The 13,947-nt window shown below is 30.1% G+C and overlaps 1 protein-coding gene across 7 annotated transcripts in view; it reads left to right on the forward strand.

The window, feature by feature from the left end:
- Prestin (solute carrier family 26 member prestin) overlaps window positions 1-13,624 on the forward strand; it is a 168,945-nt gene extending 155,321 nt beyond the window's left edge. For all 7 annotated transcript variants that reach the window (XM_075362923.1, XM_075362918.1, XM_075362917.1 and 4 more), the window contains one exon: window positions 13,383-13,624. In XM_075362923.1, the coding sequence (XP_075219038.1) occupies window positions 13,383-13,516 (134 nt within the window). In that variant the 3' untranslated portion in view covers window positions 13,517-13,624. The remainder of the gene's footprint in view (window positions 1-13,382) is intronic.
- Window positions 13,625-13,947: the final 323 nt, after the last annotated feature.

Here is a 13,947-nt window from a genome sequence, read left to right on the forward strand (position 1 = left end):
ATCGCTTTTATGGATTTTAAAAAAGCCTATGATTCAATAGAAAGAAAATCTTTGTTCAACATATTAGAAGAATTTGGATTAGACGATAAGACGATGAATTTAGTGAAAGAAACCTCACAAATACTTTTTAAAAAATAAAATTTTAAGGACTAAGCCCTTGAACCTTTTGAAATCAAAACAGGAATGAGGCAAGGTGATGGTCTATCGTCCTTATTGTTTAATATATTTTAGAAAAAGTAATTTGGGAACAAACTGATGGAAATGTTAACGTTAGAAAATGTGAAACTAGGAAGTAAGGGTAAACCCACCGGGTTGGTCTAGTGGTTAACGCGTCTTCCCAAATCAGCTGATTTGGAAGTCGAGAGTTACAGCGTTCAAGTCCTAGTAAAGCCAGTTATTTTTACACGGATTTGAATACTAGATCGTTGATACCGGTGTTCTTTGGTGGTTGGGTTTCAATTAACCACACATCTCAGGAATGGTCGAACTGAGAATGTACAAGACTACACTTAATTTACACTCATACATATCATCCTCATTCATCCTCTGAAGAATTATCTAAACGGTAGTTACCGGAGGCTAAACAGGAAAAAGAAAGAAAAGGAAGTAAGGGTAAGAATTTCAGAATCAATCGTTTGGCCTTTGCAGATGATATGACAATTTTGTCTTGGGGATGATAAAACTGTAGAAATTCAAATTAATCTTTTAAAAAGGTTAACTGAAAAAAACCGGTTTTAACATTTATTTTCAAAAAACCTGAATTTATGACAGATGTTAAAAATTCGCCAAATACTTTATAAACCGAATATGGAAAAATTAATAAAGTGAATAAATTAGAACACCCAGGTGAAATAATTAAACCCAACGCTTTAGATAAAGAATCGAATAAAGTTAGTTAGTAAAATGAATCTTGCGTATCACTTAACAAAGCATTTATACAATAAAAAATCTATTTCCAGAAAAAAAAATTAGGCATTACAATACAATTATTAGACTTGAATGTTTTTACCCCTCGGAATATTTAAATATATGAATAAGATAGGCGAAATTTAAGAGCTAGAGAAGAAAGAAAGGAAAATATTAAACAAAAATATTAGAGCCGGTTAAAATTGATGAGGATTAGAAAAAAATGAAGAGCTTTATAAATTTAATGAGACTTTCACATGTTATAAGGAAAAGAAGATTGATGTTTTTTGGATATCTTTTCAGAACGGAAGAAAAACCGATTAAAAGATTTTTTAATTTCGTCTACAATAAAAAAAACTAAAAACACCCGGTTTAATGAAGCTTTAAAGGATACGAGAGAACTAAATATCACGGAAGAAATATTCTTAAATAGAAATATTATTTTATAAAACAAGGTTTTCCAGGAAAAAACGAAAAAGAAATATGAGTACAGATGGAGTGAAAAGAGAAAGCGAAAACATGAAGAAAGGAAGTCAAAAGAGAAAAAATAATTAATATATTTCTTGTGGTTCTAAGTTGACAAACACAAGAAGAAGAATAGGAATTCACCCAAGTCTGCAGTATTGTTTTATTGACCACACGAATAAAATATATTAAATTTTTATTGTATTATGTTCCTTAGTACCGTATGTGTACAATAATGTGTTACTAATGTTTTATAGTCTACTTTTAATGTTACACGAAGGTACTGTAGATTATCTGAAGGAATATGCGGAGCATTCAGTAACAAGTGCGCATTCTCAGACCAGCGCTCTAAGCAATTCAGCCAACCTGTATCCATATTTAAACATATATGTACATTAAATCACGCGTTATATTATTTTTTTAATTTGCCGGTTCAGTTTTTTCTCCATTTGTTGATATCAGCTTTTTTTATGGAATGAATGTTTTTGGTCATTAGACAGTAATAAATTTCAATTGTATGCATAGAAACCTAAATTAAACGTGAATTTCAAGGTTAACATTTTTTTTTACGTCATATTCTCCAATTTTTCCGAATTATACTTTCTGAGACTTTTTAGTAGTGGAATCATCATTTAAGGAATACCATTTACCATATTACTCAAGACCCAATAACTGTCTGTTTTATTATTATATTAATGAACAAATTAATTTCTTGCAAAGAATAATTGAATATAAAACACATTTAGATGTACGTGTTATAAACGACCGGAAAACAATTGAACGAATCACTTTTTTAATTCGTGTAATACACATCCAAAAGACGTTTTCGGAGATAATTTTCATATTCATCGGTACATGAAAGGTGTTGCGTGCAAATGGCTCCCAGTTTGAGTCGAGTGAGTGTCTCTTTTTAGTATGCTATCAGATAGTATCATTAATCTATGTTGTAATTGAATATTTCGTATTGGTGAGAAAACACATTTATATATTTAAGATTTGTATGAGCGGTAATGTGTAGTTTGTGAGTGTGTTCTGTTCCTATTTAATGACTTGCATAGATTATTTATTGGTTATAATTTATTCAAATATATGACTGCATTTACGTCCTGTCTGTCCTATCTAATATTCATTAAAGTCATTATTCTTTAATTTGACACACTCGTAATGTTTTTTATTCATCAAAGTGGATTGTGTTTATATGATATAATCTTTTGTATTTTGTTTAAAATTTAATTTAAAAAAGTTTAAGGCTTCAATAGAATTATAAAAATAAGTTGTCTTAATTATTAGTTTAAAATTACATTTGAAATACAAGTGACAATTGGTAAAAAATAAAAAATAAAATAAATATATATATATATTTTTATTTTCTTATTATATGGTACATTTCGTATAACACTTCTAAAAATATATATATTTTTTTATAATTTTCTATGCGTAGAACTTAATGATTACTTTAATTCAGTGAAAAACGTATCTAATACAAAAATGTCATGTATAATACCTTAGCGGATTTCAATATTTAATAGATGATATTTTACTACAGATAAAACGCGCAGTTACTGCAGTTTATACGTAATATGTATTAAATAATTTACGAATCTATAAATGAATTTTGTTACGCAATTTTTATTGTTGATATATTTAACTCTTATTCCCTTTCTATTTTTATTCAGCTTTCATGGACTATTTTTATTTTTTTAGTCGTATCCTTATATTTAATCGCACGTTAAACGTACTTTTATAAAATACATTATTGTTATTATTATTCTGATGTTTCTTCCCTTAAAAATAATGTTTTAAAAATTAAAATTTTTTTTAAAAATTCGTAATGATTTTTTCTTAAATGTGTTATATTTATTTAAAATATTTTAATGTTTCCACAGAATATTTGTTCAGATATAACAATATAATGAATACGAATTAATATGTGACGTGAATCGCTGCACTTTCTGTTACGATAGTATTTTATTTCAGTGTTTTACGTTTTAAGTCGTGCGATTTTTCTTAACAGTCGTAATTATTTATAATTAGATGCGTACGAAGAATTAAATGTGTTTGTTACATTTATTATTCGTTTTGGCTGTACACTGTCAAGGATAATTAATGAAGACATGTGAGATGCAGTTAAAAATTACGAGTTATTATTATCTTAATTTAAAAACAACGTCGTCTTTTTGTCTTCCTTATCTTCGCGTTCTTTCTTTTCTCTTTTCAACCTCTCACCTACCGCTTTTTCTTTTCTCCTTTTTGTTTTGTTAGTTCCTCTTCAGTTAATTAATTGATTTTTGTCGTCTACTCTTTGCAATAACAAGTTTTATTTCTTCTTGCGCTAAAATTTACAACTCTAAGAATACATTTAGAAGCATGTTGTAGTTTAATCTTATTGAGGTAAATTTTTCTCTCGATAAAATTATCAAAAAACTTATAATTATTAAAATTCATTATTTACAATTCATCGGTACTGGCATTAAAGAATTTAATTATTATAATGTAATATTTTAACAGTATTAAACAACACAGAAAATGCGAATAAAATCCACTTTTGTTTAAAACCAAATGTTTCTCTCATGATAACGCCGTGATTGCATTGTTTTGTTTGTTGTCACTAATCTTTACTCCGTTTGCACTAATATTCTTTCTTCTGTAACAATTAGATTTTTTTAAACCAAAAATTTCTCATTTCTTTAATTTTTTTTTAAATTTTCATTCTAGAAAAAAGTATTTATTCCATTAATAATTTGCAACGATTACGGTTTCTTTAACATGGTTTTTAATTCCCAGTCTCCGTCAAATATTTTAGCAAAAAATTTATTTTCCAAAATTATTCCCTGAAACGAAATAAATTTTTCTCTCATCTTTACGATGTCCACAATTAGCTCCATTGATGATCTAGCTGAACAGTATAGTTCATTTGGATGGATTTTCATACCACTCGATTGTGAGGTTGGGTATTTGGTTCTGTGGATATAGATCTCACCCTGCTAAGTGCATGCCAAGGATACTGGCTTGATTCGGTGGTAGAGAATTATAAATCGACCCGTATACTCTGTTTCCTGTACGGTAGCCGCACAGTAATCCTTTCTTTCTTTTTCCTGTTTAGCCTTCGGTAACTACCGTTTAGATAATTCTTCAGAGGATGAATGAGGATGATATGTATGAGTGTAAATTAAGTGTAGTCTTGTACATTCTCAGTTCGACCATTCCTGAGATGTGTGGTTAATTGAAACCCAACCACCAAAGAACACCGGTATCCACGATCTAGTATTCAAATCCATGTAAAAATAACTGGCTTTACTAGAATTTGAACGCTGTAACTCTCGACTTCCAAATCCGCACAGTAATCCTAGAGTTGAATTGCATATCCGCTAAAGCTGGGCCACCTAATTTCTCCTTAGTGTGTAGTTTTTAGATTTAAAAACTACAATTAATAAATATAAATATTTCATAAATATAAATTTATATTTCATAAATATAATAAATAATTATTATATTTCATAAATATACGGTCTATAATGAATTTAATATCAGAAGGAGTGATTACTGATTACCAATTCCCGTAAGTTTGTTTGTTATTACTCAGATTACATACGAGGTCTGTCCAGAAAAATTACCGAAAATTTTAATTACGGGCCAACGGAGATATTTAGTGAAGTGCGGTTGGCAGTATTGTGTTTCGCATTACCTCCTCTGTAACCACATGTTCTTGGATTGTTGATATCTCGTCTAGTTTTCGTGTTATTGTTACTTGAATGCATCGTGTTTAAGTGATAGTAGCGATTTTTGTAATGCGCGATTTTCGGGAGCAACGATACAACGTAAACTTTTGAGTAAAAACTGGGGAAATCTTTCACAGAAACGTTTCAACTTTTGAAACAAGCTTACGGAGATTCGTACGTATGTTACAAATGGTTTTCACGATTTAAAAGTGATCGTCGGTCGATCGAAGTTGACCCTCGACCAGGAAAGCCTTCGACTTCAACTGATGACACCCGTATTCAGAAAATCAACAATCTGGTGCGTGGAAATCGCCGATCGACTGTCAGAGAACTTGCAGAAGAGGTTAGCATCTCGATTGGATCATGCCATGACATTCTGACTGACACATTGAACATGCATCGAGTCGCTACAAAGTTTGTTCCTCGATTGATGACCGAACAGCAGAAAGAATATCAAGTGGTCGTTTGTCGGCAACTTCCTAAACAAGCCGATGACGATGAAACATTCATGCCAAGGATCAAATCGGGAGACAAAAGATGGGTTTACGGCTTCGACATGGAGACAAAAATTCAATCATCATAATGGATCGGCAAAGAATCTCCACGCCCCAAGAAAGCACATCAGTGTCGATCCAATGTCAAAGTGATGCTCTCTGATCTTTTCGATTTTCATGAAATCGTGCATTTTTAATTTTTTCCTCGTGGAGAAACAGTGAACCGTGCGTACTATCAAGGCGTTTCACGACGGTTACGTGGAAAATCCGCAAAATCAGACCGGAATTGTAGCGAGACAACTCGTGGTTCCTTCACCATGATGATGCGCCCTCCCATTCGACTTTGTCAATTCGTCAGTTTTGTGTCAAAAATCAGAATGTCCTTCCTAAGTATCCCTATTCGTCAGACCTGGTTCCTTGCGAGTTTTTCTTGTTTCCAAAATTAAAATCGATGATGAAAGGAGGCCGTTTTGAGACTATTGATGACATTAAAGCAAATTCGTCACGGACTTTAAAGGACATTTCAAATGAAAATATACAGGACTGCTTCGCGAAATGGAAACACAGCTGAGAAAAGTGTGTGAATAGGGGAGGGGAGTACTCTGAAGGGAGAATGGATCAATAATCTGTAAAATTAAAAATAAAGATTGAAAAAATAAAGTTCAGTTATTTTCTGAATAGACCTCGTATTGATTCTGTGGGTATACCTCATCTGGAATCCTATAGAAAATACACAAAGAAAAAAGCATTTGAGATGTAGTTTATTTTTTTACCGTTTTAGTAAATCAGTTCTCCCGTATTTAGTGTTTATCAATTTATTTAGTAGATAGTACAACTTACGCATAATATTGTTAGTACAGTCCTCCATTAATTTTAAAATATATCCTCTATTACCTTAAGCTTTTAATGCTACGAATATTAGTGTGATATACTAATATTACGAATCGCGTAACGCGTAGTTTTTCTCGCATCCCAAATTAAATTATTTTAGTAATTTAACACATTCTATGAAATTGGATTGTCCATTACGAAAATAATTTAGTAACAAGAAATACCGCTTGGCATCTTTCATTGCTTTTTAACGTTTTAATTTGTAACATTCATGAAAAAAATACGTAATATGTATGAATTCATTTGTAAAGTTAAAACGTGACTAAACTTTCCGATGACATTTTTATTTGTATCCTTCTTACGAATTTAACGATATGCTGTAATTACATATATATATATATATATATACATTCTTATGACACAACCGATTAATAGAAGTAATTGAGATGTTAATTTCAGTAAAGGGTGTTACTTGATTGTTCGGTCTTACTAATTTTAATTCTATCAGTATACATCTTTTTTTTTCAAGTATTATGTGCGGCAAGCAATATTAATTTTGACTGAATAAAATGTAGTTTTTTATTTCCAAAGGTTTTGATAATCAAGCAGAACGTTTTTGCTTGGATCAGACCCTTGTAAAGCCTCGAGTACGTACTGTACTATAATTATATACTAAATACTGTATATTTTTTTATACAAGATTTGGTAACGTTAATTGATGAATTTTAATATGGTATTAGTAGGGCTTACTACTTTGAAGAGTAATTATACAGAATATTTTTTTTCAAAATATTTGTCTTTGCATTATTACGTATAATTGATATGTCTTATTTATCGAGAGCTTAAAATAATATAAGTAGTCCAAGGAAATAAAATACTATCTCAAAGGAAATATTCCTTATTCCAAGAAAAATATATCCGCCTAATTCAACATTTCATATTAGTCTTCATGTGAAAAATTAATTAACTTATTTATTTTTCAAGAGCAGTAATATATATATATATATATATATCTTTTATATCTATATATCATTGCAGTAGAGCTTTGACTGTTTAGTTAATTGGAGATTTCCAATTCATTTACTGAAATTTTTTTCAAGAAATATGAGTCAATTCGATGCAGTATGATTTTCAGTAATGACATATAAGGATTATGTAAGAGTTTTGGTTAGTTAAAACAAAACATTTTAGCAACATTGGTTTTCATTATAGTTTCACTATTTACATCCTATTAGGTAAATAAAAGCCGTAAAAGTTATCCAGCTATTGATAGCAATATTTGAAAATGTTTTCGAATTGAAAAAATATAAATTACTTGCATATTTAATTTATACATTTGAAATATCATGAGTGTAAAATATATAAAAAATCCATTTTTGTAACCGACGTATTTCTGTAAACATTCCGTGTGATTGAATAAGTTCAATTGTCAATACAAAACCTTTAATAAAAAACAACAGAAAAAATTAGTTTTTATTGAAGATTGGTACTCCAGTTGCATCACAGGACTACAGTAGAAACATGTGATGTAAAAGGCATTGAAAATGTTTTAATGCCCAAACGAAACAACAACTTTTCACAGATAACAAATTTAATGGTAAATCGCTAAATTTTTAATTTTTTTTTCTATGATTCAAGTACAGATGTGAATACTGTGGAATTATACTGATGTGTTTCATTGATTTTTTTAATACTAATTATCTACTGTAGTGCAATTTATGACAAAAGAATAGTTAACATTAGTTTAATTATTTTAGAATAAATAAACAAATAAATAGAGTCGACTTGTTTAAACTCTCATTTTTTTCAACGGTTTTCTTATGTTCGAAATCCTGTATAGGTAAAATTTAGTTATTGAAATTTGACATACTACCCGTTATTCAATCAAGCTGAAATTTTGCACACAGCTTTGGTTTTGATGACAATATAATATTTAATGTTGTTCTAAATCCAATGTGGCGGACATTCTGAAAACAATTTCTCTGTTTACATAATCATATGTTTCGGTAACTAAGGGTTTGTTGTGGCAGCGAAACGATTTTTTACGATAGTAAAATGGCTTTGTTACTATAACCTATCGTTACTGATTTTGTTACGACAACAAACCGATTTGTTATCGTAAGTAATTTAATTTTGTTACTATATCAAAATCATTTTCCTTCATGTGAGGATAGCAAAAATTCGCGTGGGAACAAAAAATGAAACCAAAGAATACAAAATAAAAAGAAAGTGCAACACAGTGTAAAAGACGGTTGGAGAATGCGCGTCAAAAATGCCATCAGAAAGCGAGCGAACGAAAGTGAAAAAGTGAAGCGGGCGAGAGTTGATTTTTTACGCAGCGCTAATAGAGTTAGATAGAATGAGAAAAAATTATAAAACAATGTTAATGAATTGATGGCATTTGAATGAACAAGTGCGGGCGGGAGACTAAAAAGTAAAAAATAAATAAATTTAAAAAAATGTTTAAACAATGGCTTTCTTTTAAAACGAAGTTGCTCTAAAAAGTAGAAAATTATTTTTCAGTGATTATAAGACAATCAAAATAATTTTCCAACATTTATAAAATTGTGTGCTCATAAAATATAACTGAAGAATTCGAATAGGTGTTCTGTGAGAATTCATAAAGGTAAAAATGTGAACATAAATTAAAATGATTAGACAAAGTAATATTTGATGAGCACGCAATGGTTTTCTTTTTAAAAGAAAACCATTGTTTTAATTTTTTTTTAAAATTAATTTATTTATAACTATTATAACTCTTTATGAATTTTAGTTTGTTATATATATACGAGTATATATAAATGTGAAGAATATAGCATATTTTACACGTAACTTTTTCATAGATGTCCTTGCGTAGGAATGACCTCCTTTCTGAAATTTATGGACAGCTTCGGTATTAAAATATTCAGTTAACGTGTAGATTATTTTAAGAGCAACTTCCGGTTCATAACTCGGTCATAAATTGCAGTTCAACGTTTGCGGGTTAAAAAAAATTTTAATTTGTATTATAAGCATCGGTGTATTTAGTTTTACCGTAATAAACTGACGTTATTCTGAATTAAAATAATTTGTTTCCTCGATTTCCTAATTTAGCTTGGAATATACCAGTTTGAATATCGGTAACTTCGAAACAATCCAGATCGTAATTTTAAATTTTCATAACTCTTTTACAGTTAATTTTAATATGATTCCTATAATTAAGTAAATATTTCCTTTAATTAACTAATTCGAGTTTTTTAATTTATCTTTTAACATCTGTTTTTAATTTTGATAAAGTTTCTGCCGCTGTGGCTCTAAAAAAAAATTTAATTAAAAAAATGTTTTCTTTTAAGATACAAAAATATAAGTTTAAGATTATCCTTGTTCTGTAAAAGATAACGAAACTATTCAACCACATTCAATCTGTTTTGGCTTTCATTTTTTTTCCTTTTATTTATAAAAAGATACATTCCGCTGTAGTTTTGAAAAAATAGATTTAATAAAAAATAAAACGCAATCAAAACCAACATTTTTTTTAAATTTTATATATAACCTTTCTTGAAAATTTTATTCATTTCTCACCAAACTGTCTGCAAAATTTCATAAAAACATTGTATTTCAACATTTTTGAAAAAAAAATTATATTTGTTTTATGTTACGATTAAAAAATATATACAAATATATATAGACGTTAAACCAAAATATTTTTATCATTGCTAAGATTTTACGGTATGTGATGTTACCTGTGTTTTAAATTTTTCGTAATGTACTTAGTAATATGAATGTAAAAATAAATTAAATGTACATCATGTATATATTTACACTTCACAAGATTAAAAAAAAAAAATTAGACAATTTCTTAAAGGTAAAAATTAAGTTGTATATCTATGTCGGATGCCGTAACCAATCGCCATACTGTTGCTGGCAACCTTTTTTTTCTCCCTTCGCCTCAAGGCCCGATCCACGATCCCGTATAACGCGGCCTTGAGGGTGCCAGTTGCCTCTACTTCTCTGGGAGGCCATGCCAGACCCGGCTATGCCACTCCTGACAGCACCCCCCAGTGGCTGGTTCTCGATCTTTTAATAAGCGCCTGCCTCTTATCCGGGACCCCGGACCGGGTCTCGGTCTTTCTTTTCCCCGCCTAAGGACCCCAGGAGTCCCCGTTCAATCATTGAAGGTGGGACGCCGGAGCATCCAACTCCTCCTGAACGGGGCTGTCCTCCCTGCCCTAACGCCAACACCCCTCACCAATCTTCCACTTCTTCCAGGGTCTTCTTTCGGATAATGTTCCCTATTACCTTACTGAAAAAATAGGTTGCTGGCGACCTGACCTAGGACAAAGGCACTCACAAAAATAGCGAATCCATTCCCAAGAAAAACAAGCACCTCATACCAGATTTACAAAGGAGAGTGAAGAATTAAGTGCTTTATCGTTGCCTTCTTGACTGAATCTAATATACTGCTACATATCGGCATGCTAATCTCACGAAATGCAGTCGATAGCCATTCGTACATATGATACCTTCACTCTGTTTACCAGGGACTGGCTGTATAATAAACAGCATTACTCTTAGAGAAAGCAACACAATTAGAGTAAAGAACACTAATTAGAGTTTTTTGTACTTCAAATGCTTTACATACATCACAGCCATAATAAAGTTAGAAGTTAGCCATTGAACCCCTTTTTGTAGAAAGCAATGAATTATATTCACTGTTTCCGCTCAGTAGGAGAAGAATAAATCGTCTTAAAAGTGAGTTAGAAGCAAAAATATTGTAGTTTTAGGTGCATTTCGAATTAATTTTTCAGAAAAGAATTCAAAAAAAGAACGAAACAATAAACTTTAAAATAAAGCTGAAATAACCTTTTTTATCGAGCTACACGATTCAAATTTCAAACAAAAACTTGAAAAAAATCACTCTTTATATGTTTACCTTTTCAATTTTCTTTCACCTTAAAATTTTAACTTGTGTAATACAATGAAGTGGAGTTCTCTACAATCAACGGAATCAATTATTTGAAGTCGTAAAACAGGTTAATCATAATAGTATTTTTATAGTTAAGAAACGAAGGAATCTACTTGAAAGATAATAATGAGGATTAAAACGTTAGGGGGTTATATTTTATTTCATTTATCCGGTAGTAACTGCCGAGAGCTGCACGCTGTTGCATTAGTTTCGTGTTTTTGTACATTTTATAAAACTTCTTGTTCATCTTTCATTATCAAGTCTAAAAAATTGACAGCAAATTTTAAAAAATGAGGTATCTTTATATGAAAAATTTCTTTCTCTAAAACTGTGGAAGGAAATGTGTAGTCTTTTATAATATGCAGTTTTGTAGATGTCCTGCTAAAAGTGAAAAAAAAATTCCTTTCAGCTGTTATAATTATATTCCAACCAAATTTGTTTTTACAAAGGAAAATCCTTAAAATCTATATAATGACACAAAAATAGAAAATGTTTATCGACTCATTTTTTTATTATATATGGAATGGTACAACCGTAGTTCAGTATAAAATGACCCTTAGTTGAACAAAACTGGACTAAACTTTCTGCTCTGTAAACCTTTTCACCTAACTCGTTATAATATCAACCGGTTAAAATAAACTAATGAATTTTGAGTTTCAGAAATCTTTACATTTTTTAATTATTTAATTTTTTTTTTAAATCTGATCCCTTTTTTTAAATATAAGGAATAAAAATAGGTGTGTACGAAGATAAATTTTGAATCATTTGCATAATGAATTACGTATATGTATTTAATTTTAAATCTTTTTAATGATTGAAAATGAAAGAAATTTAAATCGTCTATAGAGAGATATTTTATATTTAAGTCTAGAGATGACAACATTCAATCTGAGATCAAACTTTTAATTAGTTGTTGGACCTGTAGTTTAGAATGGCCGTGTTGAATATTACGAGTAGTAACCGGCAGTTTTCTAAAGGTTTGATTATAACCCTCAGAAGGATCACAAGATTTTTTTTTAATTTAAAAACATACACACATTAAACGAAAAAACTTGATTGACTTTTACATTTGATGATCTCATTTCCGACATAATAAATTCGTGTAACAGACGATCTTCCCTGTTGTAATCAGTTTTTCTCTAACAAGACCCGTCTACGTCGACCTCAATTGGTTTTACTTTCCCTGATAACAAAACATCCACTTCTACGGCAGCTTGGCCCATTTACCACCTCTCATTCTTTGCAAATAGCCTGTTTCAAGTCAATCCTTTCATTTAAATATTATTACGAATGCTTTCTATAGCGTGAACATTTTATGACGTATTTATTCGTTCATCACTAGCTAAAAGTAGAATATGCGACTTCAAAAAGCCAAAAATACCAGAACTCACATTCTAGTTCCATTTCGTTCGTTTAACAGGTTAATAAAGTATCGTATAAAAGTTTTCGCTACTGGATACGATATCTGCAAATTTCTCTACAGCCCTGTACAGATTTATTAAAGGCAGAAGACGAAAAAAGGTGAAATAAATCATATTGAGTACTTTTTTTAATCTAACGAATAAAAATTAAAAACAAAACTGTTCAGTTCATACAAGCATCGTAAAGAAATAGAACACAATACACACATTTTATTTACTAAGTTTTCGTTTTACTTATTATATTAAAATAGTGTATTTTAAACTCATTACGAAATTTAATCTCCACCCCGTTTTGGCAGCTTTAAAAGTTAGCACCTGCTCTTGGTTGTTGAGTATGTAGTCTCAAAAATACCGAAGCTATCCTAGAACTGAAAAACTTCGCAGTTAGAGATAGTCGACATTATCTTTGCCTTTAGATAATATAAAAATTGTTTTGAATAAATCTCAGACGAATTTTAATAATTGTTGTTTTAACGAATTTTTTTCCTTTTTAAAGGTAAAACTAAAGTCAAAAATCTTGAGAAGAAATTTAGTGTAGTTCATTTATAATTATTTATTTTTAAACGTATAACTTAAAATTAATCGATTTTTTTTGTTACAGGTCCCGTGCACGATACACTTAAATCTTGTAAAATTTTTGACAGTGGTCTTTTCACATGCTTTCCAACGATTCATGACGCCGTATTATTTGCACAAAGTAGACTGCAAGAGACTACACACAACGAGAGACTATGAAGCTAAAAAACTAATATTTTTTGTGCATATTTAATTATTGTTTATTCCTTTTTCTTTTGTAAAATACTTATTAAATAATTTATTTTTCTATGTTTCTATGTTTAAGTATATCTTTGTTTATATTTTTCATACTCCATCTTCATACGTATTTGCCATAGTCTTGTCTCATGAAACATATTGTCAACCTAATTAAAACCTAATTGTTCGTCTTGTCCAGACTAAGCTGAAGATAAAAAAAAACAGTAACGTTAATTAAACCCAACGACCAAATTAAACCAGAAACAAAAAAAAATAATGTAATTATATGTGTATTTTATTTCAATCATTGCCGGACTTGTGTCATATTTTAACGGATTATCAACGAATATGATGATAATTCACTTTTTATAGAAAGTTTTGCCGATTGATACACTATGGCACGAAAAGGGACT

This window comes from Lycorma delicatula, chromosome 4, assembly GCF_047948215.1.
Source record: "Lycorma delicatula isolate Av1 chromosome 4, ASM4794821v1, whole genome shotgun sequence".
In the NCBI taxonomy this organism is placed as follows: Eukaryota; Metazoa; Arthropoda; class Insecta; order Hemiptera; family Fulgoridae; genus Lycorma; species Lycorma delicatula.